Source organism: Pogoniulus pusillus, chromosome Z (genome assembly GCF_015220805.1).
Source record: "Pogoniulus pusillus isolate bPogPus1 chromosome Z, bPogPus1.pri, whole genome shotgun sequence".
Classification (NCBI taxonomy): domain Eukaryota; kingdom Metazoa; phylum Chordata; class Aves; order Piciformes; family Lybiidae; genus Pogoniulus; species Pogoniulus pusillus.
This window is the reverse complement of record NC_087309.1, coordinates 5,254,551-5,282,398: the sequence shown is the minus strand read 5'-3', so window position 1 is coordinate 5,282,398 and position 27,848 is coordinate 5,254,551. Positions and strand designations below refer to the sequence as shown.

At 40.2% G+C, this 27,848-nt stretch overlaps 1 protein-coding gene across 1 annotated transcript; it reads right to left on the bottom strand.

Moving 5' to 3' along the window:
- Positions 1 to 1,290: 1,290 nt before the first annotated feature.
- On the bottom strand, positions 1,291 to 27,061 carry PAIP1 (poly(A) binding protein interacting protein 1). The gene is made up of 11 exons (XM_064140164.1): positions 26,758 to 27,061; positions 25,350 to 25,525; positions 20,829 to 21,017; positions 17,412 to 17,524; positions 13,562 to 13,673; positions 11,409 to 11,534; positions 9,185 to 9,291; positions 6,729 to 6,846; positions 6,557 to 6,611; positions 5,906 to 5,999; positions 1,291 to 2,638 (listed from the first exon to the last, which is right to left on the bottom strand). Exons 1-11 carry the CDS (start codon positions 27,005 to 27,007, stop codon positions 2,545 to 2,547), a joined length of 1,434 nt encoding a protein of 477 aa, XP_063996234.1. The 5' UTR covers positions 27,008 to 27,061; the 3' UTR covers positions 1,291 to 2,544.
- Between the last annotated feature and the right edge of the window lie 787 nt (positions 27,062 to 27,848).

Below are 27,848 nucleotides of genomic sequence, written 5' to 3'. Positions count from 1 at the left end.
GCAGGGTTACTTTTCCTGATGAATTTGAAAGTAATGTAGTGATTTTTTTTTCTTCAGAATCAGTGCTAAGGAAGTTTGCTCGCTTCACTTCTTGTAAATGCTAAAATTAGGATTAAATAATCTTTAAACTATTATACATAGAACTATGGGCAATTAAATAAAAGACATGGAATCACAGAATTAACCAGGTTGGCAAAGACCTACGAGATCATGGATTCCAACCTAACACCTTCTGATTAACTAAATCGTGTAACTAAGTGCCTCATTCAGTCTCCCTTTAAACACATTGAGGGACAGGGACTTCACCACCTCCCCAGACAGCCCATTCCAATGTCTATTGCTCTTGTTGTGAAGAACTTCTTCCTAACATCCAGCCTGAACCTACCCTGGCACAGCTTGAGGCTGCATCCTCTTGTTTTGTCCCTGCTTGCCTGGGAGAAGAGACCAACCCCTTCTGGCTACAGTCTCCTTTCAGGTAGTTGTAGAGGGCAATGAGGTCAGCCTTGAGCCTCTTCTTCTCTAGGCCAAATAACCCCAGCTTACTCAGCCTCTCCTAGCAGGGCTGTGCTCCAGCCCCCTCAACAGCCTTGGTGCCCTTCTCTGGACATGCCAGCAGGTAATGGCTATTTGCTGCCTGGAACAGTGAAAAACCTATTGCTTGCTTTTGTTCTCCAACATCTCATTCCACCATCACTAATTTTTATGAGATTCCCGTGAGATTTAAGACAAGTGGGAAAGATTAAGTGCCTAAGGCAAAGATGATCCTGCCTTCCTCACTCAGTAGGACTGTTAAAACCATTTTTTTCCTTGCTGCAGTACCAGCTTAAAGCTCCCACAAAGCTTTGTATGTATATGAACCACAAATTTTGTAAACTTATAGTCTTTCAGTATTTTTGGTGGAGAACAGTTACTAGTTGACTTTTGTACAGGAAGGACTTGGCCTACTTCTCATCTATGTAAGACATACGGTCTCTACAAGCCGACAGAATATACATCTACTTTACAGCGAAGAAAAAAGACACCACAGAAGATGGAAAATGAAAACATGTAAAGCAGAGGCCTCTGAGGACACTACTACTATAATGCAAACAGGAAAGCTTGTTTCTTAGGACTAGATTTTTAAGTAAATATGTTTTCCACAAGACCTCTAAAGTCAGCAGGAAGTCTGACAAGTTGCATGTGAAATAGAAGCTCAGGTTTGGGAGTTAGGTGAAGGGGAGATGCAAGGACCAAGAAGGTGGTGTGGGTTTGTTTTGGGGTTTTTTTTTTGAAAGCAAAAAGGTACTGAAATTATGCCAAAAGAAACAAAGCTAGTTAAATTTTATTTTCCAAAACTCCACACTAATTATGTTAAATAAACATTCAGAAAACAGTCAGTGCTCACTTGATTAGTAGGTGCACAAGTTGTTTAACCAAACAGAATGGTGAAGTATGAATGGAATTATTTACATGCATATGTACAAAAATGTGTTCTTTAAAGCAGCTAACTTCTGAGAAATGATTTTTTTCTTTAATGGATTCTACTTGTCTAAGCAGTAACAGTACAACCAAGTTTGGCAACAACAATGAGTACCCTAGGAAAACTAACATGATTATATGGGATCAAAAAATAAAAGAGCAGCTGGCTTCCAAATGTTAACATTTATGAAACATGAATTTACTCCAATTACAAAATCAATCTATGCAGAATCAGAAGACTAAAGAAAGTTACAAGGGTTGGAAAGGTTAGACATGTTAAATACTTCAAAACAAACGAAATCATACTGAGCACTGCATATACCCAAGAGAAGCTGGTGTTAAACCAGAGCTAAATTCATATAGTCTTCAAGACTACAAGTTTAAAAGGTACTGTTTTGCATGTAGAAGTTGAAACTTAATCTGAAGCAGTAATTCTGAAAGCACCTGACTTAAATAATTCCAGCTTTTTTCACTTGTTAACATACAACATGTTTATTCCAGGAAAAAAGGTCTGGACATCCCCTATGTGAGTTTTGGAAGAAAAGAAACAAAACAAAAAAAAGAAGATACACCAAACAAACCAAAAACTTTCACAAAGCACTTCTCATGGATTGTATTCTCCTTAAGGAAAAAAAACAAAAAACAAAGCAAAAAAACAAACCAAAATTAAATACCAAGTATCTTGTATATGACAAAAAAAGGATTAATAAATCCCAATAGATACCAAAACAAGCAAACAAGCAGTTAAATTTCAATCAAGTTATCCCCATTTCTCCCTCAAAGGAAATTTTACTTGACTGTTCCCCACTAAATTTAAGTTAGGATAATTTTTAAATCATTTTTATTGCAGCCAAAACAGTGTTCATATACCTGTACATAAAATAAACTATTATATATACACACCATTTTAAGTTACAGGGCATAAGTTTACAAATTTTGGCAGATTCTGTTAGACAAAATGGAAATTGTGTAGCTTTACCGCTTGGAGAAAGTCAAGTTCCTTATTTTGGTACAAATGTTTTGTGTCCCCCTGTGTTCTAACCATACCTAAACTGGCTTAATAAACCGACATTAATGTGTAACACATCACTGTTTTCTCTTATGCTCCGATTCTAGACAGAACTTCTCAAATGCTTCTTCAATTTCTGGATCCATCTCATCATCGATGTCATCAAAATACCTAAAAGGAAAAAAAAAAAATCAAAGTTTATGCACAGACTTTCAGAAACATTTATGTAGATGTTAATAGAACAAGGGGACACAGTCTCAAGTTGTGCCAGGGGAGGTATAGGCTGGATATTAGGAAGAAGTTCTTCACAGAGAGAGTGATTTCCCATTGGAATGGGCTGCCCAGGGAGGTGGTGGAGGCACCGTCCCTGGGGGTCTTCAAGAAAAGCCTGGATGAGGCACTTAGTGCCATGGTCTAGTTGACTGGATAAGGCTGGGGAATAGGTTGGACTGGATGATAGTGGAGATCTCTTCCAACCTGGTTGATTCTATGATTCTATGTTAAGAATAAAATGGAGGTTTATAAATAGCAGCTAGCTATGACATTTTAGTCAAAGAGCTGAAGGTGGAAAAAAAAATCTCATTTGTACTAGCAAAGCTAACAAACCCCAAAGTAGCAGAGGTTTGTACAAGTAGTTACAGTATTTTTTCCACCATTTTAGACCATCTTGTGCTGTCTGCAGTTTGTAAGACAGAAATAGTTCTTAAGATCACAGAAAAGGCCATAATGTAATTCAAGCTTCCTCAGACATAATAATGCCTCTGTACTAATCTATTTGCAGAAAACATAACTAGGATCACATTAGTGTAGTTTGCAACATCCTAGCTCAAATGCTGCAGGAACTGGGTTTTTTTGCACATGAATACATTTATACAGAAAACCTGCATTCCTGGGTGTTGCTACATGACAGAAGGCAACCTTCTCCTCACCACCTTATAACTGCATTATGTAACTTCATTATATGGAAACCAGTCTCTCGGAAAAAAAATCTTGTCTTATTTAGGTCACAGAAAGGACTGGATCCTACTAATGATTTAAAGAACTGCATAGAGTGGATTCTCAAGTCTTAATTTCAGAAGACTTGGGAAGAAATAGGCATCACTTCAGCTTTCTTTTCCCCCAAAGTTATTGTGAAGTACCCTGAACGTTGCTTTCCCTAGGAGCATTCATTACCACAAACTAGAATAACAGAATTGTAGCTTAGAATCATAGAATCAGCCAGGTTGGAAGAGACCTCTAAGATCATCCAGTCCAACCTAGCACCCAGCCTGATCCAGTCAACTAGACCATGGCACCAAGTGCCTCATCCAGTCTTTTCTTCAACACCTATAGGGACGGTGACTCCACCACCTCCCTGGGCAGCCCATTCCAATGCAAATCACTCTCTCTGACAACAACTTCCTCCTAACATCCAGCCTATACTTCCCCCAGCACAACTCGAGACTGTGTCCCCTTGTTCTATTGCTGGTTGCCTGGGAGAAGAGACCAACCCCTGCCTGGCTACAGCCTCCCTTCAGGTAGTTGTAGACAGCAATGAGCTCTGCCCTGAGCCTCCTCTTCTGCAGGCTGCACATCCCCAACTCCCTCAGCCTCTCCTCACAGGGCTGTGCTCCAGGCCCCTACCAGCTTTGTTGCCCTTCTCTGGACATATTCCAGCACCTCAACATCTCTCTTGAATTGAGGGGCCCAGAATTAGACACAAGACTCAAGGTGTGGCCTGACCAGTGTTGAGTACAGGGGAAAAAATAACCTCCCTCATCCTACTTGAACATGACAGTCTGTGTAATTCTAAATAGCCTTAAAAGCCAGCAACTATTGACTCTAGAAAAGTGTGTTTAATTTCAGGTGCTCAGTTTACCTACTGCTCCTTGGTTCCAAACAAGGCAGCAAGTCTCATCTGCACAGTGGCCCTAAATAGCGTTTCTCACACAAAACTACCCTGATTGCCACAGAAACATACAAGGGAAGTATTATTTGTCATCACTGGGCACTGAAGCAGATTACACATTTGTTTGTTCTTTCCCTCTTGTAGATGTGCACACCAGAGAAAGCAGAACCCTTCCCCCTGATGTCAGTCAGGAGAAATACCTGACAGATCAGGATACTTTTGCCTGAGCTTTTCTTAAGCCTTCCCCTTGCATGAAGATTGACTCACAGAGTCTTCTGTACAGCATTCTTTGGTTTTGCTGGTTGTTCTCATTTTGTTTTCTTGGTTTTTAACTGCTATATCCATTCTGCATGAAATCTGTTCTAAGCAGAGAGGGTTACAGGGTTTTTTTTCCCCCTCAGTATGAGCTTGTTGATTTCTTACAAACCTCTGATTTACCTTCCAAAGTTCTTGCCACTCCCCTCAGCTAGGTGTAACCCAAAAGTTTTCATTTACTAACAAAACCACTGATCCAGGCCAGAACTCTTACTGCACAAACAACACTGAAAATGTTCTTAGGTACTAGATCATGATCTGGAAGTGCTACTTCAACCAGGCAAGTACAAAGATCAGAGCCATTTATTTTTGACCATGTATCTTTCATGAGTTTCCCATTAAATTCTTATAACCTGGTGTCAGGAAGACAAGCTACATTCCCATCCATTACCTTCCCCCCGCCATTAGATTGCTTTTCTTGTTCATAGAATCAATGAGGTTGGAAGAGACCTCCAAGATCATCCAGTCTAACCTAGCACCCAGCCCTAGCCAATCAACCAGACCATGGCACTAAGTGCCTCATCCAGGCTTTTCTTGAAGACCTCCAGGGACGGTGACTCCACCACCTCCCTGGGCAGCCCATTCCAATGCCAATCACTCTCTCTGCCAACAACTTCCTCCTAACATCCAGCCTAGACCTCCCGTGGCACAACTTCAGACTGTGTCCCCTTGTTCTGTTGCTGGTTGCCTGGCAGAAGAGACCAACCCCCACCTGGCTACATTCTCCCTTCAGGTAGTTGTAGACAGCAGTGAGGTCACCCCTGAGCCTCCTCTTTTCCAGGATAAACACCCTCAGCTCCTTCTGAATAGCTATTTAGCTGAGGAAATACCACATATTCTAAGAAGACAAACATAACTTCCTCCCTTTCAAAGACTCTTTTGTATCATCTCTAGCTGGGATGTGTATGTGGATCAGTCAGATGAATTCATGTTGCCTCACTACCAACACTTGAATGTCTGATGCTTCAATTTGCTTGCCAATCATTTTTTAAATGCAAAGTAGAGTATGTTTGTACATGTGTATAGCTATTTGAAATGTAATTACTCTACCTGTGCTGGACAAATGTACTTCAAACTTGTGCAATAACAAACTGACCTACATCCAAACAAATACATAAAACTTCCATTCTAGCTGAGAATGGTGTTAGTTTAATTTTTGTCAACATTTTGTTCCCAAGTCTACAGTAAAAGTAACTAGTATTAAAAAAGTCCCATCACTCAAAAAGGGCACATACGGGTCTCCAGGTCCTGACAGATCAGTTCCATTTTCTTCATAATCTGCAAACAAATCCTCTCTTTCAAGCAATTCCTGGTATTTTTCTTGGTAATCTGGCAAAGGAAAAATGAGACTGAGTAACATACAAGACTAATCCTCTAAATTCAAATACATCGATACATCCTATTTAATGAAACCAATGGCATGAAACAGGGAAAAAACCTCCTGCTACAAGCATTCTTTCAGGGTATCGACCAACCCATAAGAATGTACGTCCTTCATGGGACTCTAAAGGCAGTCACAGAGGACTTTGCCTATTTGGCTCAGATGATAGAAAACAGAACAAGGAAGAAGCAAACCCTTTTGCTACTAAAAAAGAAATGACAAAAATAACAACTTGAAGATTTCTGGTGTTCTAGAGATACCAAATGCCAAGGGCTGTGTCTCCTGATCTAAATGAAAACCAAACATTCTCGATTTCAAACATTTATCTTCTTTTAATGCTGAATAAGGCATATATTACACAAAGCCAGGAATTCAAGCATAATTTTGTCTTTTTAATTGCATAAGCTTTAGATTTTTGAAGAACAATTATATCCTTCAACAAGACACACTTAATGACAACTTTAAGCAAGACTGAGAAGACAGGAATACTAAGCTTGCAACATACCTGGATCTGCTGCAGTGAAAGGGACACCATCCGAGGTATAAAATGTTGGCTCATTCTAAGAACAAAATTATACTGAGAGTTATATGCATTCTGAGAGACAGCTGTTTGCAGCTTTCAGCTACGTGATTGTGTATCAAATTAAATTCACATTAGAGCATCCATACAATCTTACCATGAAATAGTTTGGGTCATTCTCAGGGGTTGCTTCTGTGTGTGAAGAAGTTCCAAGAACTCTACCCCAGTTACTTGCTCTCAGCTCCACTAGTTTCAGAAGCATGTGTTTCACATCCCTGAAACAAAGAGAAGCATGACAAAAATTCAAGATTTTGTGCTAAGAAAGAAGTTGGGCTTCTATTAGCTTGCAAATACTGGATAGTTAAAATCCTCTTTTCCACCAGCAAAGCTGTGAAGTGGACAAAATTTGGTCCAGTCTGCAGATATTTTGGGTATTTCTCTTTGCAAGTCTAAAGGATTTGGCTGTCACTTATGAAATACCAACTTAATCACTGAGGAAACAGAGAAAGTATCTAAGTACCGAGTGTCAAGGATATGTGAACACTTTTCTCAGTGGTGCTCAGTGACAGGACAAGGGGCACAAACTACAGCACAAGAAGTTCATTTAAACATAAGGGAAAGCTTCTTTACTCTGAGAGTGACAGAGCACTGCACAGGGTGGTCAGAGAGTTGTGCAGTCTCCTCTCCTGCAGGCTTTCAAAACCTGCCTGGATGCATTCCTGTGCAACCTGATCTAGGGGAACCTGCTTTAGCAGAGACATTAGAGTAGATGATCCCCAGAGGTCCCATTCAACCCCTACCATTCTGCACCTCTGTGGCACATGCAGTAGAAATTTCTATAGTGTCTCAAGATACCAAATCTGCAGCACAAGCTGAAGAACAAATACTTTTCTAATAAAAGTACTAAGAAAAAACAGGAAGGTGATCTTCAAATCAAATTTTAATCACCTACTTATGCTCCTGACTTAGCTGTCTTCATCACACTGAAATTTTGCAGTCAGTGAGAAGTAATCTCTTCAGTAAATTAGATACTATCAGCACCCATTTAATTTCTTAAGGAGAATTGCTTTCTTCTTTTAGACAACTTCATGGAGAAGAGTCCCATTAAGGAACAAATGAGTAGATAAATGAAACCTTCAATTATTTTCTCTATTAACATAGGTTTGTGCTTCTGAGTTTTTGAAGCCTTAGCTTGTGTTATCAATTTTCTTGGGTGCCTGAAGCAAAATTTTCATTGTTATCCCTGAGGGCAGCTCAATTACAACCAACAGATGCTGCAAGCTACCTGTTGGCCTCCCTTGATAATGCAGGAGATCAGGCACTGTCTGAACAATCTACAGTTCATTTACAAGAAGCTGAAGATAAAATACAGTAGAATTAAACAGCCTCCTGCATACAAAATTACATGATTGCAAAATAACAGGATGCACTAGCAAACCACTCATTTTTCTCCCAAACTCCTTTTAAGAGTGCCAAAAAGGTATGCTCTCCAGAAAAAAAAACCCAGACACCACCACAAAGCCATTTTGCCTACATCTCCATAGTGATTTGTATAGATCAAATACTCTCAGATTTGTAAGTATAAACTATGATATAATCACCACTATTGTCAGTTTATTTATATATAGAATCAACCAGGTTGGAAGATACCTCCAAGAACAGTCATTCAGTCCAATCTATCACCCAGCCCAGTCCAATCAACCAGACCATGGCACTAAGTGCCTCATCTAGACTTTCCCTGAACACCTCCAGGTATAGCGACTCCACCTCCCTGGGCAGCCCATTCCAATGCCAATCACTCTCTCTGGCAGGAACTTCCTCCTAACATCCAGCCTAGACCTCCCCCTGGCACAACTTGAGACTGTGTCCCCTTGTTCTGTTGCTGGTTGCCTGGGAGAAGAGACCAACCCCACCTGGCTACAGCCTCCCTTCAGGTAGTTGTAGACAGCAATGAGCTCTGCCCTGAGCCTCCTCTTCTGCAGGCTGCACACCCCCAGCTCCCTCAGCCTCTCCTCACAGGGCTGTGCTCCAGGCCCCTCACCAGCTTCATTGCCCTCCTCTGGACATGTTCCAGTATCTCAACATCTCTCTTAAATTGAGGAGCCCAGAACTGGACACAGTACTCAAGGTGTGGCCTGACCAGTGCAGAGTACAGGGGAAGAATAACCTCCCTTGTCCTACTGGCCACACTGTTCTTGATACAGGCCAGGATGCCATTGGCTCTTCTGGCCACACTGCTGGCTCATGTTCAGCTACTATCTATCAGTACCCCCAGGTCCCTTTCTTCCTGGCTGTTTTCCAGCCATTCTGTCCCCAGTAGATCTCCAGGCCTAAGACAGTTATGGAATATTTTATGACCCAAAAAGTTAAATTTATTCTTTTTTCTTGAATGGAACATGCATCTATAAAGACATGAAAAACAGAAGTTAAAAAGAAAAACACACACACCCCTCCCAAAGTGATTTGTTTTAACCTAGGAAGTGACCTAAGCATCATCTTACTGTATCTTAACAGTTTTTATTCAGTGCATATTTTTGACATGTTAACTATTCTTGAAGACTACAGTGTTCTGTTTAATATGAAAACAAAACACTGCACATGAATTCATCTTACCTGCTACAGTTTGCATCCAACACAACATTTTCAATTCTCTGAATCATTTCATCCATATCATTCTTCCCTTTTCCTTTCCAGGCATCTTCTAAAACTGATCCTGTCAACTATAAAGAAAGATTTAAAAAAAAGAAAATTATGGAGCTTTAATAAACTCAGAAGAGAGTCTACAATAATTCATAAGCTTTAGACGCACTGAGGGATGAAGCTCCCATCTCCATACATCTTTTTGCCAAACAGATTCACAGGCCTTGTGTATGATTTATTTTAGACTGTATGGTAACTCTCTATGTCTAATGTTTATGTCACCTACAAGTTCACAGCCACTACTCTTTCAGTTTTGAAATATGATTTCCAAACAACTCTCAGTGACATGACAGGTTTTAGTTAAGTACATGCTGTAAGAAAGAAGACTTTATTTCTGCAGATGATACCACCAGCTTACCTGGGAATAACAGTTTAATCAACTTTGGAAACACTTTAGTCAACTTTAATACTAGACATGCCAGAGGATCTAGCTGTATATAAAAAAGGAGCCAAGCATTATCTGATGAAGACAGCCTGAATTTTAATACAGAGTCTCTGAGGCTGAAGCTGCTGCTGGGAAAGCTTTAACAACAGTCTAGAACTGCTGTGAATTAAAGTCTTTTATTTTTAGAATAGGTACTACATTGGACAGAGATTGCACAGTAGCATACATTTTTTTCTGACTGATTTATCTTCTACTGAGGTCAAAGGTAATAGCAATTCCTCATCTACTCAGCATAAATATTAAGTGATCCAAAATGCTTGGAATGGAATCTCATGATTGAAAGGCATAAAATGCAAAGATAAAAAGCAAGTATCCTAGGCAGCAGTGGTATATCCCAGTTTAATGCTGTCCTGCCTTGATCCTACATAATTAGGTAATATCATCAAGAATATCTAATTAAAAATAAACATATTGCTAAGCAAGCAGGTGAAAAATCTGTATGTATCCTTATATTAAGTGAACAAGATAATGGGAGACTTTTACTGCTTCACTGAAATACCCAAGGTTCCATGAATTAACCCATTCCAGATACACTCCTACATTTAGAATCATAGAATCAGTCAGGGTTGGAAGGGACCACAAGGATCACCCAGTTCCAACCACCCTGCCATGGGCAGGGACATCTCACACTAGATCAGGTCGGCTACAGCCTCATCCAGCCTGGCCTCAAACACCTCCAGGTATGCAACCTCAGCCACCTCCCTGGGCAACCCATTCCAGGCTCCCATCACTCTCATGCTGAACACTTCCTCCTCACATCCATTTCCTATTTGACATCACAAAACACTTGCATTAAATACTTTCTACAACATATTTTAGACTGATCAACATGTCATAAAATAATTTAGACCATTGACATATATTTAAGAATGGATGCTGTGAAGCCAAGTAAGTATTTCAAGAAAAAAGAACACGAGACCTTCACCTTCTGTAGAGAATTATTAGAAAAAAAACCCACAAAAAACAACACAGTAGCACTGAAAATCTTCCTGATTTGTGTACTGCCTTCTTCAAAGATGCTTTGGTGGACTTCGCCTTCGAGAAGCACTGCCAATGCAAGAACTAACCACAGAAGTGAATGTGCTCATTGAAGGCAACCTCACACTTGCTAGGAAGCAAGCTGCTTAAATATAAAAACTTCCAATGAAGGCTTTAAATTCCAAGAGCTGACTCTGTATTCTTCTTTTACTATATATTAAAACAAAGCTGGCAGAATTGGGAGTTCAAGATAGTATACACCATGAAAATTAAATATACATATTTCCACAGTAGTAATGATGAGGGCAAAGGATAAAGTAATGACACCGAGAACCTTTGGTGACAAAGTCTGACACTTTCAACTGCCTAGTGTGTTTCAGGGTAGAGAATATAACCCATTTGAACTGAGTTTGGGTACACTTTCCTCCTGTGCAAGAATGAGTGAAGAACAGACCTGAAGGAATGTCCTTGTGCCTGGGCTTTAGTTCTGTTGATTTTGTATGCATGCACATAGGAATGCATTTTACTTTTTCAGCAGTATGTCACTTTATTGGCTCAATTTCATAACAGTACTAAGCAGAAGGAAGAGTAGCTTGCTCTGCTAATGATGTTACACATAAAACCCTATAAACACTTTCCCATTTGCAGCTCACCTCACTGCTCACAAAGGTAGGGAGGTGAAAAAAAATTTTTTTTCTTTTAGTACTGTCTTACCTTCAACAGTTTCACTGCACATATCAAGTTACTGTCCACAGGATTAGAAAAGAGTGCATTTAGCAATTCCCGGAGACCTTCTTGAAGAATTTCTGCTCGTGTTACTTGTCCCTTTGTTCCTTTAATCTGCAATTGGAAATTCGCATAATCACATTTTGTCTCCTGAATGCTGCACAGTCTAGTTTGTGATCAACATAGCTGAGCTCTTCAGCTGAAAGAGCATGCCAAGTGCTGTAACTGTTTTGCATCACATACTTAGAATAATATCCTTAGAACTCTGACAGACATCAAAATTCTTGTCTCCCATTCTGTCTCTTTGCTAAAAAAAACCTACTAAACACCTGGCAAATGATCCACACAATCCTGAATTCTCAGAACCTCATACTATTTCCAGTACTACATTATCACAGTATTACAGTATTATCAGGGTTGGAAGAGACCTCACAGATCATCAAGTCCAACCCTTAAAATAAATACACTTTACATTAAACAAAAAGGTCTTCAATTTGCAGTTTCCACACAGGGCAAGGGGGGAAGGGGGGGGAAGATTAAAAAACTTGAACCACAAAGGGCAGGGGGAGGAAGTGGGCTCAAACTTCAATCTCCGTTCTCTATGTCTTTAGGAATACCAGGCTCTGGCTAGACCAACCCAGTATTTCAGCCTCCCACTATGGCTGGGATCACAGCAAGAATCTCCGCTTCCAACAGCCTTTAAACTGTGTTCAGTTACCAAACACCTCCAGGGCTCTTCCCTGGAGGACAGAAGCATCTTGAAACACCCTGGTGCACTTGCAGGTGTTCACACATGTTGCTTTTATCTTTCAAAAAATAAAATAATATTTAAACTAAAAATATTCTCACTCCTCAACAATATTAGAAACAAAGATCCTCTTATTCCACTTTGTAGTTGCATAAAAATGCCTCTTCTTTTAAACAATTCTTCTCCCCATATCCTACCCCATGGTAACAAGGTACTACAGGAATACAAAGTTTCATCCTCTCTTGACTAGAACACCTCTCTTTTTTTTGTTGTTTGTTTTTTTTCCTCCTTGTTTGCTTGTTGTGTTTTTTTTTCCTTTTTTTAATTTTATATAAAACTATTTCTGTTCTTTAGGAAAGAACTTTCTACAAAGAAAATATATTGTGAAATATCTTCAGAAGTTTTCTTGGGAGAGTTGTCTCAGCCTAAAATTTAAAAAAAAAAAAAGGCAGAGAGAAAAGAGGCCTAACCCCAGGTCTCTTTATTATAGAGCCTCAGATTGACTCAAAGTAACACAGCGAGTAGGCTGGAGTTCCTCAAGTCTTCCCAGGAGAAAAATGATTGGGGTGCTCAGAATTGGTTTCCAATGTATTCTCTACTTACACAAAGCACTCTACACAGTAAGAAAACAAGGTGGGTTTTTTTTAATTATATACTTCACAGAACTGGACAACTTCCCCTCCCTTTTTTATTTCTAGCAAGTGAAAAGGAGATTTCAAAGCCCACTTATGAACAGAAGACTCAGCAAATTATTTTCTTTCCTTGTGCCAGGAAAATATTTTTGTAGTGTTTGCTTAAATCAAACCATTGGAAGAATCCAATCAAAACTGTTATTTTAAGGTATGCCACAGCAAGCTCAACAAACTCAAAGTTTTAAGTGTACATTCACTTTTTTGTACACTATTTATCAACTCTAAGATTTCATGCAGAAGCCAAGGTCTTGATGTTCAGGGGTATCTGTAAAAGTGTGAAATTTTAATTGCTCCATTTTGAGGATTTACACATCTTCCTCAAGGCTTTGATAATAGTTCCTATTGAATTACATGATGTCAATTTGCTTCTCCTAGGTTCTATCGTTAAGTTAGTTAAGTGTAGTCATTTGGGAGCTTTGAGAGTCAGAAGTAAACACTAAAAGCTTCATATCAAAGGTGGATTATCCTTGGTTCTTTCTATGAATGGTTACACTTCTTGTGTTCATTATGCTTAGTCTTTACACATTCCTAACAATCTTGTCCTTTGACAAATGGCAATAGAACTGCTCTAAAGTTCTTTTGCTTCATTTCCCCCTCCCTTCAGAAAAGCACCTCAAATTGTGTTGTTTCAGTGTTTACCTAAACACAGTAAAAAAAAAAAAAAAAACGAAGAAACACCTCATGGGCAAATTTGTTCTTACCTCTAGGTTAAGGTAAAGTTCAGCTAGGAACAGCACGAAGGCATGAAATTGTTTTTGAGTAATCTCATCTCCTTTGGTAGCTTCCTCTCTGCTTTCATACTCTGTTTGACATCTGTAAGCATTAAAACAGTCAAGCGCTAATAGTTTTGTCGCCAGCACCGTGTGTTTCACAGGATATTAGCGGTTAGAAGAGACCCAAGGAGACCAAGTCCAACCCCCCCTGCCAGAGCAGGACCACACAATCTAGGACAGCAAGAATTATGTTTATGAGCAAGAATCAGGGAGAAGGCCAAGAAGGCAGACATCACAGCGCCAAATCAGGACAAAGAGGCAAAATATTTTATGAGCGGTTGGTACAACTTTTACAAATCACTACCGCTTGTTTTCGCGGGAGACTTCAACTTACCAGATGTCTGCTGGAAATACAGCACAGCAGAGAGTAAATAGTCTAGGAAGTTTCTGGAGCATGTGGAAGATAAATTCTCGACAGAGATAAGTCAGCTAGGGAAGACTCTTTGTTATGACTTGTAGGCAATGTGAAGGAAGGTAATTGCTTGAGCACAGCAAACAGAAAATATCAGTTTTTGGATAAGGAGAAGGGTCAGTAGAACCGCTGCCTTGAAGATCAGAAGGACAAACTTTGATCTTTTTAGTAGACTGGCTGACAAAGTCCCTTGAGAGGCACATCTGAAGGGCAAAGGAGCCCAGCAAGGCTGAACAATCTTCAACAAAGTAATCTTAAAACGGCAGTATCAAGTTGTCTAGATGTGTTTAAAGACAAGCTGGGGCAAAGAAAGCAGCATGGCTAAGCAGAGAGTCCTGGCTGGAACTCAGGAAAAGGGAGGTCTATGAAATTGCCTATGGAAGAAGGCACAAGCCACTCAGGAAGACTAGAAAGATTTTGTGAGACTATACAGGGAGAAACTGAGATGGAGCAAAGCACAGCCAGAACATAATCTGGCTACTGCCATAAAAGACATTAAAATATGCTTCAGTCAACACACTAACAGCAAAAGGAGGGCTAAGGATAATCTCTATCCTCTGTTGGATGCAAGAGGAAAACAGTGTCCAAGAATGAGGAAGAGGCTAAGGTACTTATTACCTTCATTATCTCAGTCTTCTATAGCAAACCCAGTTGTTCTCTAGGTACCTAGGCCCCTGGGCTAAAAAAAGAAGGCTGTAAGGCAGAATGAAACCCCCACAATCCAAGAGAAAATGCTCACGGATCTACTGCACCATTTAGATGCACTAGACCAAGTTGATGGTGTCAGATGGGATCCACCTGAAGGAGCTGGGAATAGTGCTTACCAAGCCACTTTCCATTATTCAACAGTAATCTTACCCAACCAGGGAAGTCTCAGTTGACTGCAAGTTATCAAATCACAGGACTACAGGATGTTAGGAGTTAGAAGAGGCCTCCACAGATTGAGTCAAGCTTCCCTGCCAGAGCAAGACCACAGAAGCTAGCTCAGGTTGCACAGGAACACATCCAGACAGGTCATGAAAGCCTACAGGGAAGAGGACTCCGCATCCTCTCTGGACAGCTTGTTTCAGTGCTCTGTGACCCTTACAGCAAAGAATTTCTTCCTCAAGTTGAGGTGGAACTTCCTGTGCTTTAGTTTACGCTCATCGCCCCATGTCCTATCACAGGGCACAACTGAGAAGAGTTTGTCCCCTCCCTCTTGACCCCCAGCCCTCAGATATTTATAAACTGATTAGATCCCCTCTAAGTCTTCTCTGCTCCAGACCCCAGGGCCTTCAGCCTCTCCTTATAGGGCAGTGCTCCAGCCTCTTCAGCATCTCTGTAGCCCTCCCTTGGACTCAAAACTCAAGCAGATCCCTGTCCCTCAAATGTGGTGCTCATCTGCAGAAGGAAGCCAGTACAGATCTGTCAGCCTAAAGAGTACAGGGGAAGGTTATGGAGCAGGTATCCTGACTGCTGTTGTGCAGCACATACAGGACAACCAGGCCATCAGGCCCCGTCAGGATGGGTTTATGAAAAACAGGTTGTGCTTGACTAACCTGGCCATACTCCACGACAAGGTGACCCACTCAGTGGATGAGACAAAGGCTGTGGATTTTGTCTGTCTGGACTTCACTAAAGCCCAAAACCAAGACAGATGTGTCAACCTGCTTGAAGGTAGAGAGGCTTTACAGAGCGATCTGGACAGGATGGATCAATGAGCCTCTTGCCAACTATATGAGATTCACTAAGAATGAGTGCTAGGTCCAGCACTTGGCTCACAAACACTCCATGCAATGCTACAGACTTGGAGCAGAGTAGCTGGAAAGCTGCCTGGAAGAAAAGGACCCTCGGGTGCTGTTCAACAGCTAACTGCATGAGCCAGCAATGAGCCCGGGTGGCTAAGAACATCGAGAGCATCCTGACTTGTATTAGTAATGGTGTGGCCAGCAGTACTAGGGAAGCAGATACCCCATCCCTTAAAAGTGTTCAAGGGATCTTTGAGAAAGCTTATTTTGCAGATGATGTCCCTGCCCATGGTAGGGGTGAGGTAGTATTACATGACCTTTAAGGTCCCTTCCAACCCAAACCATTCCATGATTCTATAATTTAAACAGAAATATAACTACAGAGGATTTAGGTAACATGTCAATTAGATCATTTTTCTAGTGTTCAACAATTGTGCTGAACTTAAACACAGAAGTAAGAAATATTTGAGATAAAAGCCAGAGAACTTGTAATGTGTTCTCAATGGCCTGTGTAATAGATTAAGAAATGGAGAAATTAGATTTTTTTTCCTAAGGAACTGAAATACAACATTTAAGGTAGAAACTCTGGCTAAGACAAAGAAGAGGATCTCTCTGTGGTCACATTGGTAGGGTGTTTGAACAACCTTACTTCTGTATTCCACCCAGAAGAGCAATAAAAACATAAGCATCTTTGAACTCATGTCTTCGGGCATGAGTTAAAATGAATGTTATCTATCACACTGTCTTTAAAACCCAAGAAACAGTTAATCCAACATTGGCAGGCATTTCCTTTATGATTAAATAACAAACAGTTAAACATCTTAGAAGATAAAAATGTAGTATTTTGAAGGTATAAAGGCTCATCTGATTTGGGACAAAGGAAAAAACAGAAAGAAGCAATTTCATCTTCTTCATAAGGTGTGACTCCTCACAAAAGATCATCAGAACGCACTGCTGTTGATGTTTGCTATGGTTTTTTGCTCCTAATTGTAGTTGGACTAAGTGAAACTTTTAAAAGCAACAGCAATTTTGAAGCTTAGAAACCCAGAAGTTCCTAAAGAAAAAATACCCTAATTTCTTAAAAGAACTCTGAAGTATTCAAAAGTACTACTCCTTCAAACATTATACAGTAAGTTTTAAAAAGGGAACAGACCCATTTTTAAAATACTGCACTTTTGCCAACTACAAATTACAACAGTTGAACCGCAAACTCCCAGAACTTTGCAGTAACTGAAAAATCAAAGAAAGTCCTCCTCCTGGATTTTAGGCTTCTACTTCATGGACACAAGGTAAGTTAGCTGAATAAATGAACTTTACACAGCAACTCCAGCCAAAAAAAAAAAAAACAGAAAAAAACCACAGTAAATGAAATGCTGGCAAGAGACAAAGGACAAGGACAGTACATATGTGCATACAGTTTAAAAATACCTATTTGGGATTGATCTCAACATACTCAGTTTAAAAAAAAAAGCTTTATCCCTATTTTAAAATAATTTAAAATATATTTGATGTTCAGTATGTATCTGTTCTAATCAATCTAACCTTCAATTTTTGCACATGATGTTAGGAGGTACATAATAAATATGAAGATGTATAACCTGAGAAAGCAACTGACTTAAAATAAGATGCTGATACTGACCTTTGAAGTAACAACTGTCGGAAGTTCCCACTTTGTGGACTAATGGTGAGATGCTGAGACAAGTAGTTACACAACCGTGCTCCCATGTAGGAAAAATTTGGGACAGATGTGGCCTTTCAAAATATAAGTGGAAAAATAAATTATTCATATAAATCACAATTAGGCTACCAGGAAATACCTTTAAAAGCTTTTCTGAGAACTGTTTAACAGCAGTTGATTAGGTAACTAAAGAGCAGAAGATTAGTAATTACTACTTGTCATGTTAAGTCTGTCTATTCAGCACTTTGAATAGACAGCACTTAAAAGTTCATTACACTGATTTTGTGACTTTAAGAAAATCACTACCATTATGCCAGGAGTCCTCAATTCTACTTCTCCACTGTGACCTACAACCAAACTGTGACTAAAAATCACTTACAAACTACTCATACAAAAACGCCCCAACTACACTGACACCAGAACACTTTTTCAAGGGCATGCATTCCTTCCAGGAACAGGGACTACATTAAAACAAAAGTTGCCTTCATTCAATCTAAGACCTACGTATTGCAGAATCTATGCTTTTGCCAATAGCGAATGCCCAGAGACATAATACAGTAACGTGGCAAGTAAAGACAAATACTATTTCCTGTAGATGTTATTCTGCAGATTGCTGGAGCAAACTCCTGATTCAGAGGTTAAAACTGAATCACTGCAGTTACTAGCACTTAATAGGTACTTTTCTTCTTGAACAAGTCTTGTTACTGTTGAACATTTACACTACTGCCATCTAAACCAGATGACAGCAATGAAATTCCACAGCCTAAGTTATACACTGTCTGAAAAATACTGCTGTAAACCAAAGACTTCAAAATTTGAAGAGATAGGGAAAAAAGCTCCCAACACATGGCACTGTCTACATTCAAAGTGTCAGAACTTAACACAGAATATCTCATTTTGGAAGTTTATTACAGTCTTTTGACTCTCTCCTAACACTTTCATTTGCGATTTATGAAGTAAAATCTCAGTAAAAAGAGCTTGTGGTGTAAATCAGCTCTGCCAAATAGAAAACAAGGATACTAAGAATTCATTAAACTTATTCTATGTCTTCATCATCTTTGAATATTTGTTTTACATCGCGATGATCAGTACTGCAGATGTGTTTGCATGCTTCTGCTTATAACATAGTTACAAAACCTTTGCATGTCAATTAATTGTACCTGGATACTCTGTGCAGTCAGAAAAAGAACCTGCACTCAATGTAACTACTCTGTGCATAAAGGCACTGAAAAAAATAATCAAGTATCTTTAGAATAGCTAACATACTCTTCTGTGCCTTGGTTCAATCAGTTGCTTGCACTAGAAGAAATGCCACCTTTAAGGCAAAATACATCACTTACATTACTGAACAAAAAAGCAATAGAAAATGCCCCCCCCAAAATAAACACCCCTGGTAAAACAAACATCTCAAATTCTTCAGAACTGATCTGTATTTTTAAGCATTGTCTTTCTAATAGATTTCTGTTTGTGATTGCATTGCACATTGGAGCAATTAAATTTGAGATACTATGACCTGGCATAGCACAGAGATAAAACAAAACAAAAATCCTTAAAACCCAACCAACTCAGAGCCTTATTTCATCTTAATACCAATCATTAGAGTGCAGTATCATCTTTCCTGAATTACTGCTGCATGTATGCCTGATTAAAAAAAGTACCATATAAGCATGAAAGCTAATCTACCAATATGTATCTTGAGCAATTTTTGTTGCTGTAACAGGAACAATCCAAAGTATTAACTACACTACAGGCACAATTCTTAAGCTATGAAGTCAGTGATTAACTTTTGGAAAAGAAAAGCACTGGCATTGCACTGTGCAGAGACATAAATGGATTAGGATTATCAGGGGAAGTACATAATTAACACAGACAGGCTAAAATACCTTACAGTGCAGATGAAGGGAAGACTGTATAGGACTTCGGTTTCCCTCATTTTAGCCTTTTTGTTTCACAAATCTAGCACCTGTAAATCTGCTCAACTAGATTACATTATCACCACCAATACAGATCCTCTAATTACACTGCAGCTATTTTGCTTTGTGTAAGACAGGAAACAAATACTTAAGCCTCTGCTCGAGAAAGAATAATAATAAGCACAGCTGACTTACACTTGAACACTGGCTTATCCAACAAAACTAAAAAATAAAATGATTTTGGGTAATAGCACAGGTTTCTTGCACTAAGTTTTATTTTTCACTTACTTTGTCTGGTTACATGCAGTGCTTCTCAACTGAGGCAGTCACAACAAACCTCAGCACTGGACTTGTTTTGAAACAGGGGGAGAGGAGGAGGAAGCAACATCAACTGAGAGTTACATTTATCACACAACAAGTTAAAAACAGGATAAATAAACCTTTAAGTTACATGGAATATGCTAAATTTTTAATACTATTATCCATGTGTTCAAATAAAGGATGGGAAAATGATGCTGCCAAATAGTCTAACTAAACTGTTCTGAATTAAATGTTCATCAATTTTGCATGGTAAGGAACCTGAGACTCTAAAGTTCAGTAGAATGACCAACCAGTCATGCAACTTCTACATACCACAGATGAAAACATTCTGCAAGTATCTGCACTTAAAAGATGAGTAAGAGTTTTCATTCTTCAAGGTATAATTTGAAAGCAAACAACCCAGGAAAGTAAGACACCCAATGTAATAAATAGCACAAGTGTGACTTCATTCTCTACAGCAAGCCCAAAAGACAGTAACAGCGGCTCATTTGCTAAGCAACACATATTAAGCTGTTCTTTCCAATGGCTCCCCCAATTAGTACAGAGTTCAGCTCAAGGTCTCTGTCCTCATTTCCATGGCCATCAATGGGACTGGACCTAGTTACCATTAGATGAATTTTCCCTTCCTCCAGTTATGCTGTTCTGAAATAGGTATATTCCAGATGAGCAAGAAATCCTGCTAACAAAGCAGCACTTCCCAGAGAGTGCTGTGTACAGCAGGTATAAATTCATGCTTTCAAAATACCAAGGAATTAAAAAAAAATAAGCTTTTTTTTTTTTTACAGGGTAATACAAAAGTCTGCAAATACAACATTGCTTAAGAGTTTGTTCAATTTCTACTAGAGAAATATAGCAATACAAATATAACTCGCTTTAAGTGCTGCAACTTCAACTCTGAGTATGTGACCCAAATACCCAACAAAGGAAACAGTAAATTGGGGATATTTATGAACCATCCAGGTATCTCACACTTGAGCTACTACTTCCATTTAATGAGCAAAATTATTCCCTATGTTTCAATCTAAAAAGACAAAGTCAGACTACTCAGATGCTACACACATACAGTTATATAACCAATAACATGGGCACAGGTGTTGGACACTAGGTAACAGAAGCAGAAGATTCATGTTTTAAGACAGGCTACCTGCTGATAGATGAGTTCAACAATTTCTTGCAAAGCTTCATCTGCAGTGACCCAGCCATTCAGTGTTTCAGCAAACTGCTCGATTTCAGTTTCAAAGCAACCTGGTTGCTCGGTGAGGTGATTTAGGAAGTCTTGCACATATTCTGCCAAAGTCAGATAGCCATCATATCTATCTTCAAAGGTAGAATCCTACAGCAGTGAAAGAATATAACAATTATTTGAATGAAGTATAAAGCAATGCTGCTACACTTACAATTTCCAGAATGAAACCCAGAGCCCTTAGTCTTGCATCTTCACATATTTGATAGTGATACGATTTGGCATTTTAGGGAGCATAAACTTCAGTGTATTAGTACTATGTACTAGTTCCACCATCTTACAATTAGGTAACATTTTTGTAGAGGTGAGGGTGTCCCAGCAAAATGTGACAGGACAGATTGAAAAGAAATCAAATATTTTGCCAAACTCTGTCCAAGATAAACTAGTATGTCTGTCTGTTCAGAATAAAAATACCAAACAGACTCAACATCCATTTCTGATGTGCACACAAACTATGCTGCCGGTACATGAACTGTGGAAGGGAAAATAATTGAAAATTTGAAGTGTTTGGGGCTTAATGTGTCTAAGGCTCTAAAATATGCACAAAGGGGGAGAAATTACAGAAGTACAATAAATACAGTGTGTTAGTCCCACATAGAAAGTATAGTGAGGAGAACTCATCTTTTACAATCAGTAAATTTGCATTTCTTGGCAACGGATGAAACATTACAAGGCATAAAATGAAACTATTCAAATGCTATTGCATTAATCTGCAGCTACTGAGGTCAAAAATCAGACAGCAAACACACTTGCTGTCTCTAAGGAACGCATGATCCAGCACAGTACCACTTTATTGATGTTAATCTACATATGGTAGAATGGAGGCTGCTAATTGCATCCACTCAGAAATAAACGTATGTGGAAGTATTTAAGGTCAATCCTGTCTTCGGTACTTCTAATGCTAGTATATGAGGGGGAATAACAAAGGAAGCAACATAATTTGTGATGTCCAGTACAAACAATTCACTTTGTCACACTACACAGAAGACTAAAAAGTGTCATCTAGATTTCAAAGTAGTAAAATTTCTGCACAATAAAATGAAACCATTTTATTCCAGAGAACTATGGTATTAACTGCTGCATTTTCACAGAGCTGAACTAGCATCTCTTCAAACCTGCATCCAGTTGCAGGGAATGCAATAGATGTAGCTAAGAATAGAAACTGTTCTTTCTGACAGATGCCAGGTTGTTATGAGTGCCTCATTCAGCAGAAAGAAGAGTATCTTTCTCTCATACTTGCCTGTTAAGAATTTATTGGGGTCTCCCCCAAAACAATCTGGTATACTACTATCCCTGTACTCCTTTTCTCAGTTTGTAATTAACAGACTAAAGGCAGAGGCTAACTTCTGTACCACAATTACCTACCTGTGCTAAATATGCAACTTCAAAGGCAGTCTAGGTTTTAGAAACTATTCTAGGGAACACAACAAATGGGAGAGATGAATAATTCAAACACTATGATAAATTTGTATATTGCTAAATTAGTAATATTTGATACTTCAAAAACTTTTAGACACAAACAACTTGCATATCTCATTTGTTGATTTTAACAAAGACAGCAGCACCATGAGCTGTAACAGCTACAGGAAAATAAGGCAAACCTCTCTTGGGTTATTTCTAAACAGCAGTTGGCTAACAGGAGGCTGTAAGTTTACAAATTAATGAAAAATTTATGATTCAAAGCCATGGCAGTCAACTAGGAATTTTTCATTAACTTCAGTGATTTCTCAGTCAAGTCAACTAATCTCCCTTGTTTTAGATAGCTGCAGGACAGCATCCTGTGGTAAGACACAACAAAAGACTCACTAATCTAAAGATTACAGACTCCCCTCTCCTACTAAGAATCAGTTAATGAATTTATATCTTTAACAATGAAAAGCCTAAATAGGTAATACAACTCCTCCAAATTACATAAAGACAAAATACAGTCTTCAGAAAAGATCCCCGAGTCAAATTTGCTCTTGGGGCTCTGTTTCTGCACATGTGCTATTTACCACTTTCTTACACTTACTCACAAAAACTTTTACTTAGGAACTTAGTTCCTAACAATTTACTATTTATTCAATTTCTCTTCAGATCAGTGTTTCCCCCACCAGATTACAGATACTCAAGTGAATTTCCACTGAAGTCACTGAAAATTTAAGCACAAAGACTATCCCTGCTGTATGAGGTTAGAGTGACACTGCCATGCTTGGCTAAACATACAATACTAACACCAAGGCTCTTTAGCTTCTTCTGGGAAAATAAGGGAAAAAAAAAGGTCAGGAGGTGGGGGAAGTTGAAGAATTCCACTTAAATTAATGCGAATCTCACCCATAAAACAATGAAGTGATAACATCATTATGTCCTTCTGATGAAGTGACACCCTTGTTGAAGTCTGACATTTTCTGTTGGCAATATGAACCTAAATCTAGTCACTAGTTCAAATGCAGACATCCACAACTTTCCATGGGATGGACAGCTGTATACGAACAGAATCCAACAGAGGTCTTTCCTCTCCAAAATCCTGTTGAACTTTTTCTGAAAGTGCTAGTATCCCTGAAGCTATTTTCATGGATAATTGATAATTTTAGTATCAATTAATTGGAAATAAACTAAGTTAGTGACTAAAGGTTATATGGACACAGACAGTAATTACAGTATGGCTTGAGTTGGAAAAGACCTTAAGCATCACCTAGTTCCACCCTTCCTGCCACAGGCAGGGACACCTCCCACTAGATGAAGTTGCTCAAAGCCTTAGTGAGCCTCATCCTTAAACACCTTCAGGGGATGCAGCATCCACAACTTCTCTGGGCAACCTGTTCTGCAAGAAACCAACACTTTATTTCTAAAGCAACATATGCTTAACAGCAAAACCACCTTGTATTTTGTAAAAGAAATGCAACATTTCAGATCTAAAGAAAAATATAGGGAATGTTATAAATGAAAATTGAAAAGTATCAATGCTAAGTTACAAACCCAGAAGTTTCTAAAAATGTCTAAAATTCAAGTTTTAAAAATCATGGTCAGAAGATGCACAGCAGTGAAGTGTGCTAAATTTCTTATCAAAAGTGAGCCCAGGTTATGAAATTAGCCATTAAAGTTCATAATAGTGCAGGACTAACCTCTGAAACACCACTTTCTGAGGCCTAGTATATTCTGATTAGATTAAGATTCATGCAGAATACTTCCAAGTAAACGTTCTTGATTTTGCTAGCATTTTAAAGAAGTATTTTTATTAATAGATGAGTCACATTCATAGCATATTCCTACAACACAGCAACTAGGAACTCCCACATGCTTGTGTGTTTCTGTAAAACAGCTCAAAAGAAACACTGCTGGCCTCAAATTTGCATAATTATAAATTAAGACTGTGTTTGCCTTTCATTTGGTCTTGAAACTGAACCCTTTTATTTATAGAAAACATGTAACATATATGGGGCATGTTGGCGTTTTGCTAACAGCTGTACGTTGACTATAGGCTTGCATTACCCAGGACAGTAACTCAGTAAGACGGCAAAACTGAATATTAAAGATAGCATTAATCTTACTAGTGAGGAAAAGACTTTGAGACACCTAACCCATTACTGTTAGCAGTCGAATCTAGTATTTTTCTGTTCAATGCAATTGCTTTTTATCACTTGACTGTTTGCAATCACAGTAGTTCCCACCTCTTTACGTGCAGTACCAGAATAAAGAATTCACATAGTTCTGGCCCTGGAGTGGAATTACTGAAGCAATAACATGGAACACAACAGAGTAGAAAGCAAGAAGTATCAAGTTTTATTACACGATGCATTTACTGTACTGATCCAAGATCATTGTCAGTGACTGAAGATATACTTTTCATTAAGTATGCAGGAAAGCAACTGCTAGGAATGGGCCCAACCCTCCTTTTTTGCTCTTTGGCAACACAGTATCACTGCATGAATTAAAAGACAAATGACAGCACCTTGCACTAGGCCGTTGTGGCAAATCACATCCGTGGCGCAGTAAATTTAGGAAAGGTAAGCTTTCTGAGCAGAAGATTTAAGTTCAAGCCTCCTCCTACATTTCCTTTTAAAAACTTGTGAAATATGCATAAAAGCGCAGCTAAGCCTTTACTTAAGATGTAGCGTGGATGTAACCAAACTAGAAAAGAGGCAGATGCCAAAAAAAAAAAAAAGCTTTCACTGATGCTGGGTGTAATCAACACTGTGTAATCCACAAAGAATGCAGCAAGATTTAGCAAAAAATCCTAAACTAAAGGCTCTCACAGATGCCATGATATTAATCCATTACTACTTAACATTCTGATTGTGACTCTGGAGGTGAGCAGAATTTTTGGAATCTCTTCAGCAAACACAGCATTCAAGTTACCTGATAGAAAAGACCTTCAGAAAACATTGTCAATTTGAATATAAGTAACCTGGCATATAGCAAGAAGAGAAAATGAACACTCACCGTGAAAATCTGACTGTAATTCTGGTTGTATCCTGATGGATAGAACTCAGGTGCTTTAGCAGATAACTTTGACATTACCACAGGTGCCACAGGCAATTGAGGTTCAGACATCTCTAGCCCAGAAGCAGGAATTGAAACTTGTAATCCAGATAGAATTCTTGTCTGCTGCAGATATTCTGAAAAAATGTTGACAGCTTCTCTCAGAAATCACTAAACGACTGTGTATTCACACAGAACATGAAACGGTTGTGTACATACTCTTACTACAGATACAGTTTCACATTTACCTCAGGTGTTTTTGTTTATAGGGCTTTTTGTTAAATATGTACCGAGTTTTCATTTCAGCAAACTCTAGATGCCTTCCTACATGACTTAAGTAAAACACAGTATTTGTGTGGAGGTGAGCAAAAGAAAAAAAGCAGAGGAATGAATTAAAAAGAGTTATCTTCTTCCCTATGAAAATATGTTTTCTAAAAGAGTTATTCTGAGAAACTAGTAAACCTGGTTATGGTATGCTTGCCTATCTTGGTTTGTTTTTTAATATTTAATACATAAATTTGAGAGTTTGAAGGTCAAAATATGAAAGAGCTGAGTAATTTTTAACTTAGCAGCATAATTCAAAGCTCTTATCTCTTGTTCTTCTTGCATTCCATTTGCAAAAAAAAAAAAAAATCCCATAAAGTTGCATTTTCCAGATTTTTCTAAATGTATTTTTATAGATTAGCTCCTAAATTTATTGGAAATAAAATCTGGTACCTACCTGAAAAAAAGTTAATCAATGAAAAATATTTTTTGTTATTGTTGAGCTCGGTTAAATTTCACAAACATTTACGTTGGAGCTCTCCAAGAAGGGGAAGGCTGAGACCATCTGTAGCTACTTTTAAGACAGACAGACATGAGGAGAAAGGGACAGAACGGAGTGGCGAACAGGTGCAATATAACATCACACCTTATCCTGGGTACAGGTCCATAACTCAGAAACATGTCTCATTCTCCTAATGAAAGGTGCAGATGCCCCTACGCGGTTTACCTCCGTGTAGTACAGAGAGGAGCCGGCAAGGTGCTCAGGGTGCACAAGGGACTGCACTCTGGCCGCGACGGCACCTCTACGCCGAGACGCAGGAGAGGGAAAGCGAACGAGGGCCCGTGGCCGGGCTGGTGGGAGGTGGAAGTGAAACCCTACGGCTCCAGCCTCGGTGGGACGGCAAAGGGACACGGAGGAATGGGGGGGGAGGGGAGAGGGGGAGGGGAGAGGATGGGGGAGTCGAAGCAACAAGCGGAGCAGGGGCAGCGCGATGCGAGCAAACAAGCAGAGCGTCAGCAGGCTTTTAGGGGCTAGTCCCCGACACCTTCGATATTGGAGGCCTCCAGAGGGTCGGGGAAGGAGCCGCTGCGCGACGGCCCGTACCTGCGGTTCTGGTGCCCAGCGGCGCCGTCTTCGGAGGCCGCAATGGTTCCTGCTGCGGAAAGAGGCCGCCCGCTTGGTACTGGTGCTCTTCGGCCGTGCCTGAGAAGAGGGAACCGCCGCCCCCGAGGCGGGGCCTGCTGCCGTTCTCAGGCGCGCCCGCCTCGCCGACAGGAGCAGCAGCGTCGCCGAGGGCCCGGGCCCAGCCCCTGCCTCGGCCGGCACTCAGAGGTCGCTCGAAACTCTCCGACATCCTCAGGCCAGGCTGGCTCAAGCGCTCATGGGAAGCACTCCGCAACTAGCGCGGGGCTGGGCCGGGGCACCGATGAGGGCTGGGGGCGGGGCGCGGCGCGGCAGCTCGGCCCCGCCCCCCGCTGCCCCAGCCCTTCACTTTCAGTTTCACCCCCCCTCACCGCCGCGATGGTCGCGGCCCGGCGCCGCCTGGCCACGCCCGCCGCCACGGCGATCCGGCGGCAGGGCAGAGGGAGCGGCACGGCCTGCTGGGCGAGGGCCGCTGGGTGGCAAGGCTGGCCGCAGCCAGTACGGCCACCTCGGCTGCGGCGGCTGAAAGGTTTTCGCTCGCATGACGGGCCGCGTTGCCAGGCTCACGTACTCAGAACCTATGAGTCAGCATCCTCCCCGCCCCAGCCTCCAGATTGACTTCCAGCAACCGACCGGTATGCGGCTGCTTTGTGTCAGCACCCGCGTCTGGGGCCGCGGGATGTACCAGAATTACCAATGTTCCCTCAAAACCCGGAAAAGCATGGAAACGGCACTTTCAGAAAGGCAATATTGTCTTCCAACCACTTCCCTACAGTAACACACAGCGTGGTGTGACCGTGGCGGGACCCAGATCCCAGCTACTCTTAGCAAGGAGACCTGTTGCAACAAGCACGCTCTGTATGTACAGCTGTTTCCACAAGAATGCGGTTTGTGTGGAAAAGCTGCAGACTAAATCCTCCATTTAAGCCAACAAACTTAAGCCTCTAATAATGGCAATATTGTGCTGCTAGGGCTATGTATTACAAACGTGTCCAGAAGAATGTATCTTCAGGAGAGATAGGCAAGGGAGAAGAGGAGGAGGGGTGGCCCTG

Bases quoted from the DNA above. Each gene is read 5' to 3' on its own strand.
- PAIP1 (XM_064140164.1), bottom strand. From the start codon at position 27,007: ATGTCGGAGAGTTTCGAGCGACCTCTGAGTGCCGGCCGAGGCAGGGGC. The intron at 21,018-25,349 runs GTGAGTGTTCAT...TCACTGCTGTAG, and splicing joins ATTACAGTCAGATTTTCACG to GATTCTACCTTTGAAGATAG. The intron at 6,612-6,728 runs GTAAGATTGTAT...TTTTGTTCTTAG, and splicing joins ATGACCCAAACTATTTCATG to AATGAGCCAACATTTTATAC.